The sequence below is a fragment of the Pieris brassicae genome, chromosome 10 (genome assembly GCF_905147105.1).
Source record: "Pieris brassicae chromosome 10, ilPieBrab1.1, whole genome shotgun sequence".
Lineage (NCBI taxonomy): Eukaryota > Metazoa > Arthropoda > Insecta > Lepidoptera > Pieridae > Pieris > Pieris brassicae.
In genome coordinates this window covers 8,219,147-8,235,934 of record NC_059674.1, presented here as the reverse complement: position 1 = coordinate 8,235,934, position 16,788 = coordinate 8,219,147, and the positions used below count along the sequence as shown (strand labels likewise).

Genomic DNA, 16,788 nt, shown 5'->3' with positions numbered 1-16,788 from the left:
TCGAAGCTACTGCGTTAGTTAGGTAGTACTTACATGTAATACATAAAAAATCGAAAACTGTATAGTTTTTTTTAATTTAATACGTGACAATGTCTTTGATATTTACAAAACTTAACATATATTTGAACGAAAATTTAGATATTATAGATAAGAGTCGATGATTGAATCTTCTTAACAAAACCTTAGCTACGTCGTTAAACGTACGCCATTTAAGACATTTTAAATACCTGCGTTTGGTTTTATACGATACCAACTAACGTATACGTAATGTTGCCTACATTAGACAATAATCACTGTCATGTTTTTTTTTATTGAATAGGGGCAAACAGGCAGAAGGCTCACCGAATGTTAAGTGATCCCCGCCGCCCATGGACATTCTCAATGCCAGAGGACTCGCGAGTGTGGAGCCGGTCTTTTAAGCTTTGGTATGCTCTTTTTTTGAAGGACCCTTAGTCGAATTGGTTCGGAAATACTTCAGTGGGCAGCTGGTTCACATAGTGGTTGTGCGCGGCAAAACCTGGAACGATGAACGTCGAGGTGATACGGGTGTAATTTCGGATGTTGCCTCGACGTCCGATGATGAAACTCAGCTGCAGGTATTAATCTGAACAACTCCTCTGAACACTCTCTACGATAAATGTGGTAGAAGATACAGAGTGACTCGTTAGCTTATAAAAGAGGTTTTATATTCCATGACATCCGAAAAGAGGCGCGGTGTAAATCTATTTTTTTTTAAATATTATATATGTTATCAAAAATAAATAAATAAAATGAACCCAGCACACTCGGTCTTCTCATTCCAATTGTAAATTGTTTTGAATTTTTATTGCAACTACATTTCAAAGTTACAGAAGTACTTATTCGTTTAATTTAGCGAATTTTTTTCATTTTAAATAATACTTAAAAAACCTACAAACAATTTCAATAGCAATAAGGAAGTTTTAATATACCTTAAACAATACTTAAGACTTTATACCACCACCATCATTTCATAAATCGGATGAATCAGAATGTCAGAGTATAATAATATATTGCATGAGGATCCTAATATAAGAAGAAAAGTAGAAAACTCGCGCACTTAAACAAAAGTGGACGGTGAGATTTATTGAGAATAAAACAATACATAAAGATAATAAATCAATTCATAAAATTCGTATTAATAGTCCGGTGCATAGCAGTTAAATTGCCAAATAATATCAAAAACTATTTTACATGGATTGTGTTTTGGCTTTAGTGGTTACTATGTTTAATAAATTATAGCATTCATTTTTATTTTTTAAATATATGTCTAAGCTGACTAAAACAATATTCGATATCGATTGGTCATTAAAATAACTATAGGCCCTTAAATTACACAGTTTTAAAATAATATAATCTAGGAACGGGAGTTTATCAGTCATGTCACCTCTGAACGGTAAACGGTTTGAGTTATTTGAGACATTATTTTTTCTGCGGCTAGCGCAAGGGCGTCTCCTGTGAGACTCGAACCTCGGCCGTCGTGGGGTGGTCAATCGCCTGAAGGGCAGGACGAAAACTCACTGGAGTGAGCGAAGTAGGCAGTAAATGTCCTTCCCCGGTGAAGGCGGTTTTTTACCCTAATCTGATTCTGGCTACTTTTATTATTATTTGCCTAAATATATATTTGGCTAAATATCTCATTACATAGATTATTATAGAGTTATATTGACAAGTCTCAGACTTTGTGGTACAAGAGACAGCATTAATTTTTTGACCATGGTTATTTTATTTAGTCGCGTTTTTCGTTTCGTTTTGTCTAATTTGTTTACGGTTGACTTTAGAACTATTGCGATGGCTAAAGCGGGAACGAACTTCTCGACTAAGTATTCGTGATTACATTTTTTATAAATAAATATCTTTAAAATGAAATGAATGAACTTAAATTTGAAATTCGTAATTTACTTCAATGATTGAGGAAAAAAATAATTTCCATATATTTTAAACGATACAACTAGTCTATTATCTATAGTCTGTGGTTAAAACGTTCCTAATTCGTATAACCTATAGTAGACTGCGTGATTTGTGGTAAAAACTTAAAACCGTAAAAGCTTGAAATTGCAAAATGCGAATGCAATATGCAGTAAGCTCAGTTGAAACACTTGAGGAAAATAAAAACAACAAACAAATTGTAGTGTAGTTTTGGGCACAACCAGCTTGAGGCATCAAGCTCCACGCCTAGCTGCCTGCATATATTTGGTTGCTGATATGATAGTATTGTAGTTAGATTTATTATCTTATTACCCAGTTTGAATTGTGGTCTAAGCAGGCATGGCTACAGAGAGGGCAGATCTTCTCTTCTTTGATACTTTCTCTCATGATGCCAGTGAGGTAATAAATAAAATCTTGTTGTTTTTATATAACTTTTTGCTATGAAACGCAATCATACATGTAATATCTTTAAAAAATGTTTTAGGAATTGAATTTGGATTTGGTTCAGTTTCCTAAATCAGTTTTTGTAACTGAAATCCGCATTATACCTCTTGGTGCTCGTGTGGAAGGAGATTTTCCCGGTGGTGTTAGACTTGGAGCCACTAACCCAACCAAATTTCACATTGACTTCTTTGTTAATGATCTGGGTAAGCCAGGTGCATGTACATTTGAAGCTCTGGGAAGTTTGGACTATTGTCAGAATGGACAAATTCATATGGAGTGTAGCACAGAAGTAGAACAAGCAAGAATACCAACAGATGGCCTAGTTTTAAGAGGTAAAGTGCATTTGTTGACAATAATATAAACAAATAAATTGATTTGTATGGTATTGATTTGATATCTAATTTTTTGCTTATATAAATATTTTTCAAATAAATCATTGTTAATAGATCAAACTCTATAGAACTTTGTGCCAATTTACATTTGTTTTGCCATTTTTACTCCTATTGATAGAAAATGTAAACTTCCTTATATAAAACATGTATTTATGAAAGTGCCATGGTTTTTACTAAGGTTATACCATTATTTCCATATAAAAAGTATGTTAATGCTAATAATAATTATAATGATTGATATTGGAAACAGGCCAAGTCAATGATCATGTCTCATAACCTAAAAGTTTATAATGTGTCATATAAGTATCTGACACAAATCTGAAATAAGATAAGATATATAATAAGATTGTTTACCACATAATATCACATAACATCACATGGGCCTTCTGCATATTTTTCTCTCTATAAAAATACATTACAAACAACTCTGAACTTTATTGAGTTTTAAAATAAAATTATAAACAATATTCCAGTTTGCATTATACAATAAAGCAGACTATAAGCATAAATTGTAATTTTCAGGCTGCTATACAACTATCACACTGGCAGTATATGGTCATTTAACTCAGGTACTGCCTGAAACACAATCTGCTGTGAATCCTCCTCCAAACATACAAAGACCAGTCTGTAGAGAAGTTGCGGCTTTACCTGCAAATGTGCCCCAATCATCAGACTGGAGTCAAGATGGTACTAATCCCATTCCATCATATACTAGCAATGTTGCTGCCGCTAACCCTGAAAACTATGATGCCAGTACATACCCTGAAAACTACGAAAACCCCATGTACAGAGCTGATTATTATGATAATAATGAGCAACCAAAAGACCCTAGAACTTATCATCATTTGGAGGATAATGAGTGGGAAAAAGATAGGCACGATTTGAGCTGTGAAAGGGAGCCAGATAGGATCAGACATAGCCCCAGATCTTTGGAACTTGACCGAGAAAGGCGCGACGTACGAAGCAGGCGACGCTCTCTGGACAGGGGGCGAAGCAGAGAGACTTCCAGACACCGAGATCACAGTCATGACATAGATAGAATGGACCGTTCTAGATCGAGAAGCCGTGATAGAGAGTACGTTGGAAAGGGAGAGTATCGCATAAGCCGTTCCAGGTCCAGGAGTTTAGAACGAGACTGGGAACGCGGCACTTACAAGAAAGATGATTACCGACGCCGTGGCCCTTCATATGAAAGATCACGTGGTGGTTCATTCGAACGGTCTCCATACGATAAAAGAGCGCCTTCTTATGAACGCAAAGTACCCTACGACAAAGGGACTTATGAGAAACGAATTTCTCCATATGATAAAAGAAGCTCGTCTTACGAACGCCGCGGCCCTTCTCCTTATGGAAAGAGACATTCTCCGTACCGCGTACGAGGCTCCAGCTACGGTAGCAGGTCCCCAAGCAGGGATGATTCCAGGAAAAGACCAAGAACTCCACCCGGTGGAAGACCTTTGTCTCCTCGAGAAGGTGAAGGCAGTCCTATTAATTCATTGCGATCGGAAGAAGGAGACTACGATAGAAGTGGAAAACAAATACCGCGCGTTGATTTCTACCACCAAAGCTACAGACACAAAACTTCAATTCGCAGTCCATCTCAAGAAGGAGACAACACCTTTGTGGAACAGCAACATTCAAGTCTCGTTACAGTTCCCATAGTAGACAATGCTATGAAGGCTATCGAGTCGCCCGTGCGTAATGTTGAGGATAAATCTATGGACGGCGAACAGTTTGAACCGATACTTTCCGATGAAGATATTTGCGATGACTTGGAGGGTTCGTCTTACATGGACGCAGAATACGACGTTAATGAATATGATGGAGTTGATGACGTAATCAAATATTACAATCCCTTCAAGGAAGAATGGAAGAAATACCAAGCTGTCAACAAGATATATACCCTCCCCGACAAGGGGGCAGTAGGGGGTGCCAAAAACGTGCTGACTGCCACTTTTGATGAACTCTGTGACGTTTGTGCTGATCTGTTCAAAATGTCTGAAATTACAAAATCCACTCAAAAGAGGGATCAAAGGTTCTTTTCGAGTACTTTTCCCGATATTGATAATGCATGTAAAGAGGAATGGGTTCATTTATGTGAACAATTATTCGTTTCCCTCACAAATCTTTGTAAAGATACCGATGTCATTTTACGAATCTTTCGTGCCTACAGTAGATCAGACGAACCTGACGAGTTTTCTAATATCTATAATATGTTGGTTACATTTTGCAAGATTGGATTAAATTTTGAACTGGCTTTGTCTCATCAGCAGCCGACATATAAAATTCGGCACATGAAATGTGGAATACGCCTCGCCGAAGCCCTAATGTCGCATAGACACAACGGACAGGTCATGAAATTGCTGTTGAGTACCGGTATCGACATTCCAATGTTGCTTTTAGAGATATATTCTAAAGAATATATGGCCTTGAGCATTCGTTTGATGATATTAAAAGCTTTAAACGCTTGTTTGTCATCTAAAGCTTCTGTGGACCACTTTATGCAGGAAGCAGTTTTTCCAAAGTTTAATAAAAATGAGAGTGATATCAATAGAAAACCCACGAATGGTTATCGAGTTCTAATTGCCATGATGGAAAACAATCCCCTTGCGAGGTTAAAATTCTCTATAAGTGCTTTGATCAAAAAACTCAATGTGTATGAGTTACTAGGGAAACTAAACGATTTAGTCTTGAAACTCAACTCAAAAAATGAAGGAATTCAAACCGAGTGTGATCTATCCGAAGCCGATACTGAATTCATTGTTCATTCGCTCGAAGAGATATTGTTTACGTTTCGGACGGAGTGCTTTCACCTGTCGCAACCCAAGAGATTTCTGCCGGCGTCGGCTCACTTCGAAATAAATAAAGAATGTTCCAATGGAACACTTTTGGAATTCTTCAGTATTCATCGTTTTTTGGAGACTTGTTTGTTCTTATTGACTTGTCCGTCTACTTGTAACAATTTAGTTGTGACTTGCCGCATTCACGACTTAATTTACGAGATGATCAATTCGCACGAGGGTTTGATGTATTTGTATAAGAACATGGCTTCGAGTGAGATATTTTTTAAGATGCTGACACATCCATACAGTCAACAGGGCAATGAAGAGACTTCGTATCCACTAGACGCTAACCTGAGTAATTACAGCGAACTACAAGTAATTGGCTTAGAACTGGCGTACCGATTGAAAGCTCTCTATTACCTCGAGGCGATATCCGATATTCAGGCTGGAAAAGGGGACGACAACGAAATAATAGATCGCCTCCAGTACTTGTATTGCCTCAGCTTCGGCAGTGTCGGGAAGACCGCCGTTCCAGATGTGATCGTGATGGCGGATAACGCCGACTGTCTCATGTCCGTGTTTGAATATAATTTGAAAAGTAAAAGTAAGATTGAATCTCCATCGAAACAGAAATCTCCCGCGAAAGGTTACGCCATCGAGCTTATCGTATCGGCCATCCGCTACTCGGCGAACGTACAGTTCTTGAAAAAGTACGGACAACGACTCATAAACGTGTGCAGAGACCACGATAGATTCGAACCGAGCGTGTCCAGCGTCCTGCAAGAGGCTTTACCTTACTTGAAACCCATAGAAAAGCCGGCCGTCTTGGCCGGGGAAGACTTGGCGGAGTGTGTGGACATATTAAAGAATAGTCTCGAACATTCGCCGGACCTACCCGGAGAGCTAATGACTTGCCTAAGAATATTGAGGCATTTCTGTGTCTCTGACTATGACACGAAAGCAAACATTGTTTGCGAGTCTCCGACAGATGAATATGTCGAATTAAAATATAAGTACAACGTTCTGCAATTATTTTCTCTGGACGGTGTAGCATATTTGGCAGGCATTCTAGATAAGCTGGCGACACATTTCGAACAGCCGAGCATGCACACTTCGTTCTTCGCTTCGGTGAAAGGCTTACAACTAGCTCAAATCCTTGTACCGTGCTTGCGCTTATTGGACGAGATGTTGGCGCGAGTTGTGCGATGCAGAGGGCCGAGATGCAGGGATATTACTGCCGCGCCGATATTGCTCAAAACCTATGGGCTTGCGAAATCGTATCCCCTCGGATGCATTGGCCATCGCACCGCGACTAAAGCTGCCGAGGCTTCTGTTCGAGCGTTGCTCGCGTACGCGCAACCGATAGCAGACGACGCTAAAGACGGGGACTCAATCCGGCGCGGACCTTGGACGTCCCTGTGTTCAGAAGTAATATCCTACACGATGACAGCGCCGTACACATTTGTTCCCGGTTTGCTCATCTTTTCGGAGCTATTGCCTCTCCCTTTACCGATACAAACTAAAGTACCGCCTTCGGATAGGGAACTCGCAGACGCATCCAATGAAAGGCGTTTATGGTCCGCCCATTTGCACGCATTGACTAATGATTTAACCGATATGATTCAAATTATTTGTATGTCAACATATCGACCAGTCGTGCACATGTTGCGCCGAGTATGCATACAAATAGCGGACCTAGCGCCGAACACTGCCGCTACAGTCGCGAAGGCGGCCGTCGGCGCAGTCCTACGAGAGATTAAAGAGGGCGACCCCGCCTCGGCCGATATGGCTCGAGTCCTAGGATTTTTAGCGTGTCTCGTATCGCACGCTCCGGTTAAATGCGCGGTTATTTACGGAATGAGCAACGGTCCGAAAGCTAATGAACTTCAGACCGCTCTTTGCGGGTTGCTAAGTTCATCTCACGCGTCGAACGACCACGCAGCGGCTCAAGAGTACGCCGCTCACACGCTCGCAGCCCTCTGTGATGCCGAAGTGACATTGACGCCTTTGACTGCAGCGAGCGACACCGTATTAGCCAACTCGTTACCTAACAAAGAGGCGTTGAATGCGTTCCTGGACGCTACGGCCGAATGTCTCGGCTCGGTCACCAAGAGCACTTCCGTCGCGTCCTCGATACTGCGTTCTTACTATGTACTCACCGAACACGATTATGGGTTTCAACATTTTAGAAAGTATGTGGCAAAACGCCGCGATTGTTCGAACAAGTTCTTCAAGTGGGTCGTGGAGGGCGTCGGCGAGGATAAGGCGGAGTGTCTGAATCTGTACATGGATTTGATTAAGGTGTTGAGGAGTGAAGAAGGAGTGGGTCCTCTCGGCAGGAAGGGAGTTCTGACCCCGACTGACGTCGCGGACATGGTCGGCTATACGGCGGGGGCGGAGGATCACCCGATCACATCACTTGAGAAAATACTAAAAGTGAGTTTATTTATTTATTTTAAAAAACCACATTACGAAACACTTACGGAGAACACACGACATACAAAAACACAAACATGCATGTGCATCAATGACAAGTGTGTACATCATTTAAAGGGAAATATTACAATGATGAAGATAAAATAACTTAAACATTAAAAGTAAAAGACAAACTAGACCAAAAAATACAAATGTGCAATTTAAACATTTTAATATATTTCTACTTTGCAATAGTTATTATTGGTGTCGAAACAACAGTGGCTGCGGCATCTTACGCCTAAAGACATGGAAGTCTAGATGTCATAAAATGGATCAGTCTCGCTTACTGCAGATAGAAGATCTATTTAGAGGAGCGTTACAACCGACGTTGGTCCTCACTGCACGAACGTAAAAAAGGACTGACCTGTTTCTTGTTTCTCTTAAAGTTGAAATTCACTCGACTTAAAATTGTTATAAAAATAATAATGTTTGTCGAGTCAAACGAGTTATCGATTTCTCTATATCGATAAGACTATCGAATATTAGTAAAAACAAATATTATTTATTAAAATGAAACGTAGTCTTAGTACAATAAATAACCCTTGTTTAAAATAACAGGAAAGAAATGCGGACGAAGAAGCTATATCCAACGCGAACTTTCTGTACGCAACGTTGCAAAAGCTCCCCGAAGCGGAAGTCGCCATCCCGTCGAGCGACCCTCCGGAGCATCTGACGGCCCCGGAGCCTCTGGTGACCCAGTTCGGATCCCGACAGGTGTACACCCTCGACTGCGGCGACGAGCGTCTCACTGGCGGCTATTGGCTAAACGTACCGGTCGCCGGGGACGACGACGTCAACGACACGGAACTGGTGGGACCTTCGACCGGATCTTTTGAGAGAAAATAATGGGACGAAGCGCGTTTTCATTCTAATCGGTATCGCCATCAGGTGCCGTGTGACGTGTTGGAGATGGCGAACAGCTACCTATCGACGGGCGGCGGTGAGGCGTTGGCGGCCGCCGTGCGTCGTCTGGCCGGATGCCTCGACGCTAGGCCCGACCCTCTGCAGCTTCCCGCCGACGACAAGAGACCGGCCGGTACACTTCCTCGTCGAGCTACGTTTATCGACCCCGCTATGATCTGTGAATTTCAGTATTTGACGATGATGTCGTTTCAGTGGCTCTGAGTCGCGTGCGAGGCGAAGGCGGCGCCGACGCCTTCCGCTCTCGTCCGCCCAACACCTCCCGGCCGCCCTCGCTCCACGTCGACGACTTCACCGCCCTGCATCAGCCGTATGCGCCCAACACCAGGTGAAAATCGGAGCCTCCGTGCTCTGTGGCTCCTTAACTGACCTCACCCCGAGTCCGATTTTAGACCATTTCAAAATAAACATAAAAATTAAGAAAGTTCACTAAAGCCAAGTTATATGTGAAGGGGCGTCCGTCGCGGCGCAGCTCCGGACAGAGGCAGATTCGCCAGCTCGGCTCCGCACCAGCACTATCGACAGCTGTGAGTCAACTCTCCGTTCTTACTTTGACTTTGTACTCTTGCGAGGACGAAAGGACGAACGTCTTCTTTATACGGTGTGCTAAAAAGAACTTTAAAATCAATAGACGCGGTCGCGGCGCTTGGGAAATGGGCGCTCAGCACTTCGGCCACTTCCCGCCTGCGCAGTATATGATGGGTGAGCTTCCGCATCGTTGTGTTCGTTTTCACAAAAACTATTTGTTTTTTATTCTTAAATAAACTCTCGTCCAGGTGGCGCGGGCTGGGGCGGCGGAAGGATGCAGCGAGGACCCAGACACCGTTCTTTCATGCGCTAACTGTACGATGGCTTAATTAAGATAATTAATAATAAGGAATTTGTGAGTGAAATAATACTTATAATTACTGTGATTGGATTATGATCCAGAATTATATCGATTCGATCGGTCGGACGAATTAAATAAAAAGACTTAGTCGAGTCACTTTTTATTAAAATATAATTAATTATTATTTACATGATTCAACAACTTTGTTCGTCGACACGTTTAAGATCTACGAAATTAAATATTTAAAGTCGACTAAGCGATCGCAGACTGACGCGAGAGAATTAACCGAAAAGGCCGCCCGAGCATTATTATTTCCTTTGAAATTTTTGTAAATCATTTTTATTGTGCAAGTGTGAGTGAATAAATGTCTTATTTCAATATAGACTACATTAATACAATACAAAAAAGCCTTTCGACAAAGCTATCCACATCATTTACACCACTTTGTATGAAAAAGCTTAATTACATTAAAAAATAATTGAGGAATGAAACGGTTCCTTCCTCGCGATCGTGGAAGCTCAGCGAACTTCGGAAACGACCGATCACGAGACCCTCGGCCCCGAAGTTCCCGCGAAGACGCTCCGCTCATCTCAGGTAGCTCCGAAACAGAAGAGACGTGTACGCCGTGTCTCGCTCTTGCTCCAGAAGGAAGATCATGTCTCGCAGGTTGATGCGCTTCAGTCGAGTCCTCAGGGCCAGTTGACTGCGACCCGGCTGGAAATTAAGGGACGACCGTTTACGAGCACTATGATAGCATGGGAAAAGACTATTTCGCTAAAGTCTACGGGGGTCTAAATTCACAAGCATAGCCTGCTTAAAAGAGATACTGACGAAAGAGTTGTTCCCCGGAGCGCCGACTCCGCCGTCCGCCGGTCCGTCGAGCCTGGCCTTCTTCCTGGGCCCGATGGCCTGCAGGGCGGTCAGGTTGGCCTCTCGCTGCCGCAGCTCTTCCAGCTCGGCTCGCTGCATTTCCTTCGCCTGTCGACAGTCAATTCGAGGATGACGACTCGTTTCGTGCCGGTGAAAAGAATTTCAGCACGCGGGTAACTAAAGCGGAGCCCGTACCTTGGCCTTCAACTTGGCCTGTTCCGGATCCTCGTTCTTGGAGCGCGACTTGGCGGCCCTGAGAAGGATCTCCCTCTCGGAGTCCTCCCTCCTCTTCCGGTCCACGCGGTCCAGCTCCTCCAGGAACTTTAACTGACCCTTCACGTCCTGGGTCACGTCGTAACAGGAGTCGGTCTTGATCAAGAGATCGCTCCTCTGCTGGGCGACGACGGCCAGCTTCTCCAGCAGGCTCTTGAGTCTCTCGTGGACGGCGTGACATACGAGGCTGCTCACCTCGGCCGACGCGTCTTCCAGGCCGTGCTTTCCGATGACGGCCTTCACCCGGTTCTGCATTATGCCCATTGGCACCAAGTACTCGTCTTTTATTGACCTGAAACGATTTCGTCCCATTATTGTGACGCCGCACGGAGACGGCGGGTGTGGCCGGCGAGGCGCGCGGCGATCGCTAGGGTGGGAGACCTTATCTGAGTGCCGATGAGTTCCGTGGAACCCAGAATCCTTTGAGTCTCCTCGGCCAGGTTGACGCCTCCCATGGCCGCCACGTCGTTGATGTCGTCGTCCCCGGTCATCTTGTCGTCGCCGAAGGGCTGAGTGAACTGCAGAGTGGACTTCTTCTCCTTGTCCTTGAGCAGAGACTTTCCGGGCGTGAGGACGGTGGAGAGGGCCGCCGAGGGATTTCCGGGCCTCGCGAAGTTCGCTTTGCTGTTCACCGTCATCGTTTTGCCGACTTTCGTCACGTTGATCTTGGTATGAAGTGGAATGTTCTGCAACACCGCTATGGAGCCCCCGGGTTTGCCCGTCGCTTTTTGCTGAAATGCAAATATGAATAATATGAATAGGCTTCGGGTCGCTTACTCGCTTCGGAAGCGACCACCCGGACCTACCGATATTTTAACTTTGAAAACTCATTTTCGAAAGCTTTAAAAGTGATTGCTTACATGGCAAACAAACCTGCCCTCTCCAAGTAAAGTCGAAAGATCGAAAAGAATACAGCTAAATAGTAAAAATTTACCAAAAACCCAGGTCTAGGGTACGAGTAGAAAAACGGCATTCCTTAATAGACGCTGCGTCTGTCGCCCACAAGCCGACGGTCACTCGCGGACAACGTTAAGCGGCCACACCGTCATTTCGTCAGAGCTCGGGCCGAGTAAAAGTCGAGTGTTCACTGACCATTTGTACGTTGGCGGCGAGCGCGGGCTGCGCCAGAGCGGGCGGTGCGAAAGCTACGTGCGGGGAGGGGGGGTTGATACCCTCGATCACCAGCTCCTTGGTGCACATGGACTGGCGCAGCAGGGGCAAGCTTTTCTGCAAACACACGGATGCTGTTTACATCAGGTTCTGATACATAAGTCGGTGACAGTGGTCGAAGCCTACGAGAATACGAGTTTCTACGTAGTGACAAGTTTAAATAAGTTTCATTTCGCAGAAAGGTTTTCAATTTAGAAAAATACTATACGAATTATGAAAAAAAAAGCAGATTGTAGTCTCACCTTTAAGAAGCCTATGAGGCACGGCTGCGGACTGGCATTCAAGAGCCTCTCGAGTCGATCGCAGAACTCCTCGGGTTCCACCTGAGCGTCGATGAGCTCCTGTATGAGGTTCCTCACGTTCCTCTCCACCGACTTGGGCTCCTTACTCGAAAGATCCAACAGGTTCGCCAGAAAGTTTCGGCACTTCTCCTTTGTGTTGTCCAAAGGTTTCTATATGGTTGTGAATGCAAAGGAAATTGTGTCAATAGCTCTTGGCATATTTCACAATTCAGACTGCACGCTGTGTGAAGTGAAGTGAAGACTCACCTGAGTGGTGACGACAGGGGCCTGCGGAGCCGAGGAAGGCGGAGCGCTTTGAGCTGCGGAGTGGGCGGTCTGGGCGGACGTGGCCTGGGCGGAGGGAGCGGACGCAGGGAGCTGCGTTGCCATCTGTGGCACCGCGACGCTCGTCGACGCCGTCACCACGCCAGGGTGCTGCGACACAATCCACATGTTACCCCACTCTCATACCATACCATTAGTAGCCCACTTATTTCGATTTCACAAAAATCTACCCAACAATCCACATTCAATAAAGATTGGTAATAAAAAAAACAACATACACAGCAACTACTTAATAGATTTATGACAGACATGTGTGAAATTTCACTTGTCAAATAATAAGAATTTTATCAAACTATACTATTATTCTATAAATCTTATCTTGGCAAAAAATGATTAAAAGTAAATATATAAAATACTTTAGTTAACATAGAAAACAAATATTGACTGCTTTTTACACATCCACACAACAAGCCTGTTAATAGTGTTAGATAGTATTACTGATACCAAAACAAATTAAATAGCATAGAAATGCACCAAAAGGCAAGTTAACAGTGGTACTTTTTTTGTTTTTGAACTATGGAGGAAAGCTTTGTAATACATATTACAGTTTTATGAATTCTACATACTATAGATAAAATATAATTTATCAATATGTACCAATGAAACATTCTCTATATAACAAAAAATCTTAAAATTTTACATAGTATTTATAAATACAAAAAAAGTTCCAAATGTAGTTGCAGTATAGCATCCAAATGTCCACAGGTCACCTAATTAATAAATAACATCACATGCACCACAACCAAAACATGCATGACACTGAAATTGTTAAGTTTGCGGTGCGGAAAATAGGAAAAAAAGGAAGTCAGCAGGATTTCTGATATCAGAGTGACGATGCCTTCGTCCTACTTACTGCCGGCACAGTTGACAGCCGGAGGGTCTGCGGCTGAGGTGCCGTGAGGGTGCTGCCAGCCGGTGCCGGACCCACCCTCAGCAACTGGTATTGACCATTCTCTGTCTTTAACAACAAATGACCCTGCTGTCCCTGTTGTAGACTTTGAAGTGTTTGCAGCGTTATCTAAAAATTAACCCTAGTTTCAATTTTGATATTTCAGACAGGATAAAGTATATTTATTAAATCTGAGATGAAAAAGCAGGTCATTTGTCCCATACCTAAGATAAGCGGGATTCTAGGTGCCACTTGATGAACACTAATGCATGTGATAGACAGCTTTCGTATATACAATTTGGATTTGTACATGAATAATTATAAAAAAAAAATATTCTGTGAAGCAACCAGCTTTAAGTTTACAAATTAAATTACCATGTACATATCTTTCAAACTGTCTCAGACCTGTGTCATAGCATTAGTAATGTTAAATTAAGAAACAACGAACAATTTTACCTTAAAGGAGTGTGACATTATTATATCAACAGGATATTTATATTTAATGAATGTGTAACCAGTTGTCATTAGTGCAGATCAAAATTATAAATAATGACATCTATAGATTAGAATAAACAGTATGTTTATAGTTCACATGCCTAAACTAGGTACTGTTGTAAGCTAAATGATTGTGTTATGTTTCTTAAATTACTATAGACACTATATGACTTAACAATGTAAGGTTTTTCAACTTTTTGCTCTTTTGGTATTGTGTTATACATTAAATATCAGTCATGCACTATACAAAAAAATTAGATGAAAATGATTATTTCACGATGTCAGCAAAAGCTCCAAGTAAATATGTACTAAATGTAATTAATAAACAATGAAATATTTGATTTGAATAGAAAAAAGGCACCAAATATAACAAACTTAAGCGAACTTTTGGTGTAGTAACAGATGAACTATATTTTAAATAATCTTTAGTTTCCTTATTGATTAATTAACATAATATAAGTGAAGATGTTATTGTGAAATTATATAATGTTAGAGTTACAAGCATTATGTTTTAAAATAAATCTTCCACAACTTACACCAGGAACAGCCGCTCTAGCCCCCACCACTTGTGGAGTTCCAATGACAACTCGTGGGGAGACTGTTGCAACTGACTTTTGAGCAGAAACGGATGGAGCTCCGGGTCGTGTATTGATTATCTGAACATTTGGAATAATGGATTGTTGTCCAGATCCCACATTCTGTGTTGTTACTACTACATTTTGTCCTCCTGGTTTATTAATAGTCATAACATTGGGAATTGTGTTTGAAATGCTCGAGTTAACTGTCATAGGTACAGTCATCATCCCAGATTGCATGACTTGTCCTGTTGTTGTGCCCTGCTTTATCACAAGTGGTGGCTGCATGATCCTTATCAAGAGGTAGAAGATATAAAGCACTGATATTAACACCTTATAAACACGTCATGTGCGTGAGTAATATGTGTACTAAGGAGTAGTGTTCAACCGTCGCTGACTTTTTTAATTGAAATTATGCATTGGCATTGCTGTAACAATTCACTACTTCTTTCTTTTAATTACTTTAAACCGTTACCTAATATTGTTACTTTTACTTCTAATTATTCTGAAATGTCTATTCTTGCAATGCAGTTATACCAAAGTTATAGTCAAAAATACAATCGCTTAAAGTAATGATTATAAAATTACTTCTATTTTAATTCAGATTAATAGTAATAAAATAAAAACACGAACGACTGACGACTCGTATACTCGTCCACAGATATCTAATATCTTCACGTAAAACAGTATATACGTCAAATTTAAAGGTGTAAACAACACAGATAACTATATACAAAATACGATTTGTATTCAAAGTTACTAAAGAGAAAAATGATAGGGATTAAAAAGACCGCTCTCAACAAAATTCAATGACCAAAGAAAAGATTGGTATTGGATTTGATCCTAAAAACTTGGTGTTGAAAAGTCTATTAAATACGTTTATATAGTTGACAAGATTTAAGTACCCACAAACAAATTAAAATATAATAGGTATATAAAAAGCCTATAAAAAAATTCCTCAAGGTTCAATTATGATAAATTTTTAATTTCTCTTTTCATTTATTCGGTTGGCTGGCTTAAGTCATACAACAATACCGTCAGGTGATATGTGAAAGTCTATAAATCAAATAAACTCTTTTCTCATATGCAATTGTACTGTTGAAAGAAAGAGACAGTTTTATATTTGATGCTGTGAAGTAAAAAAAACTACCATAAATATTATTGTATAGTCCTTCCTTCAAGCTAAACTCTTTTATATTTTTTTTTGTTGTCACGGCCGTTTAAATTTATCGAGAATATTACAATTAAATATAATCCAATTTATTCTGAATTTATTTAAACAAAGAAGGCGTATCTTCAAACCAGATATATGGAAATGATGATTATGAATCGAAGCATTAATGAAAATGTGGTTGTTACGGTTTTGCGTATCTGTAAAGTTTAAAAGTATAATTTAGGCTTATACTTATATTGACTATTTACACTTGACGATGGTAGTCATTTTACCTTATTACTACTAAGATTTTTACAGAATTTCTCTCTCCCTTCTCGAATAAACCGTGGTATTGACAAGAAAAAGATGGTGCGTAACGGGATAATGTGACGCGTAACCGAAAATTGAGACGGTAATTTTTTTACAACACCGATATAGAAGTTTCACTTCAAAAATTAAATGTAATTTTATATTATATTATATGTATTATATGTAGTTTAAATTCATTAAACGAAACGAACATTTTATATTTTTCTATTGATTATTATATTTCAAGTAGCATGTATTTTAGAACATGTGAAACTAAACGCAATCCGCTATTTGGAATGTTGGTTTTGACAGAAATTACATCGACAGATTTAATCCGTTACTTTCAAGTTTATGTGAATGTGCTTCTGCGTTTATTTTATTTGGATTTTTCAAAACATGGCTATATTTTCCAATCGAGGTAATTGTTTAACTGTTACATTAATATTTATCTACATGTAAACTAGATATTGGTTAAGTTAGGCCCGCATTTATTTAGGACAACATTGAGGTCGAGGTTGACTGAATAGTCAAGGGAGTGAATAAAAAGCTGTGTTTTTTTTTTGTTTGCAAGGGTGGAGGGGCTGCATTTCCCGTAGCGCCGGAGCTGTCTAAATAACCTGATAATTAATAATAATTA

General features: G+C 41.0%; 2 protein-coding genes across 4 annotated transcripts; one reads left to right on the top strand and one right to left on the bottom strand.

Annotated features, from left to right (window-relative positions):
• The first annotated feature begins 549 nt into the window (after positions 1–549).
• LOC123715593 (protein virilizer) lies at positions 550–10,169 on the top strand. 2 transcript variants are annotated; one of them, XM_045670746.1, is made up of 10 exons: positions 550–596; positions 2,285–2,346; positions 2,432–2,723; positions 3,306–8,002; positions 8,600–8,851; positions 8,930–9,077; positions 9,158–9,290; positions 9,415–9,489; positions 9,594–9,664; positions 9,739–10,169. In XM_045670746.1, exons 2-10 carry the CDS (start codon positions 2,287–2,289, stop codon positions 9,801–9,803), a joined length of 5,793 nt encoding a protein of 1,930 aa, XP_045526702.1. In that variant the 5' UTR covers positions 550–596; positions 2,285–2,286; the 3' UTR covers positions 9,804–10,169. The 2 variants fall into 2 exon arrangements, with proteins under 2 accessions (XP_045526702.1, XP_045526701.1); XM_045670745.1 differs by lacking the exon at positions 550–596 and having other exon boundaries at positions 2,034–2,346.
• LOC123715594 (transcription initiation factor TFIID subunit 4) lies at positions 9,940–15,339 on the bottom strand. Of its 2 annotated transcripts, XM_045670747.1 has the most exons (9): positions 14,651–15,339; positions 13,584–13,748; positions 12,653–12,820; positions 12,347–12,556; positions 12,027–12,161; positions 11,316–11,665; positions 10,857–11,226; positions 10,623–10,769; positions 9,940–10,505 (listed from the first exon to the last, which is right to left on the bottom strand). In XM_045670747.1, exons 1-9 carry the CDS (start codon positions 14,975–14,977, stop codon positions 10,377–10,379), a joined length of 2,001 nt encoding a protein of 666 aa, XP_045526703.1. In that variant the 5' UTR covers positions 14,978–15,339; the 3' UTR covers positions 9,940–10,376. The 2 variants fall into 2 exon arrangements, with proteins under 2 accessions (XP_045526703.1, XP_045526704.1); XM_045670748.1 differs by lacking the exon at positions 13,584–13,748.
• Positions 15,340–16,788: the final 1,449 nt, after the last annotated feature.

What these genes read in the sequence shown, in the direction of transcription:
- LOC123715593 (XM_045670746.1), top strand. Translation starts at nt 2,287, where the DNA reads ATGGCTACAGAGAGGGCAGATCTTCTCTTCTTTGATACTTTCTCTCAT. An exon ending in ACGTCAACGACACGGAACTG is followed by an intron (nt 8,852 to 8,929) that starts GTGGGACCTTCG and finishes TATCGCCATCAG; the next exon opens with GTGCCGTGTGACGTGTTGGA. An exon ending in CGACGACAAGAGACCGGCCG is followed by an intron (nt 9,078 to 9,157) that starts GTACACTTCCTC and finishes ATGTCGTTTCAG; the next exon opens with TGGCTCTGAGTCGCGTGCGA.
- LOC123715594 (XM_045670747.1), bottom strand. Translation starts at nt 14,977, where the DNA reads ATGCAGCCACCACTTGTGATAAAGCAGGGCACAACAACAGGACAAGTC. An exon ending in CCCCTGTCGTCACCACTCAG is followed by an intron (nt 12,557 to 12,652) that starts GTGAGTCTTCAC and finishes ACAACCATATAG; the next exon opens with AAACCTTTGGACAACACAAA. An exon ending in TCGCCGCCAACGTACAAATG is followed by an intron (nt 11,666 to 12,026) that starts GTCAGTGAACAC and finishes TTTGCATTTCAG; the next exon opens with CAAAAAGCGACGGGCAAACC.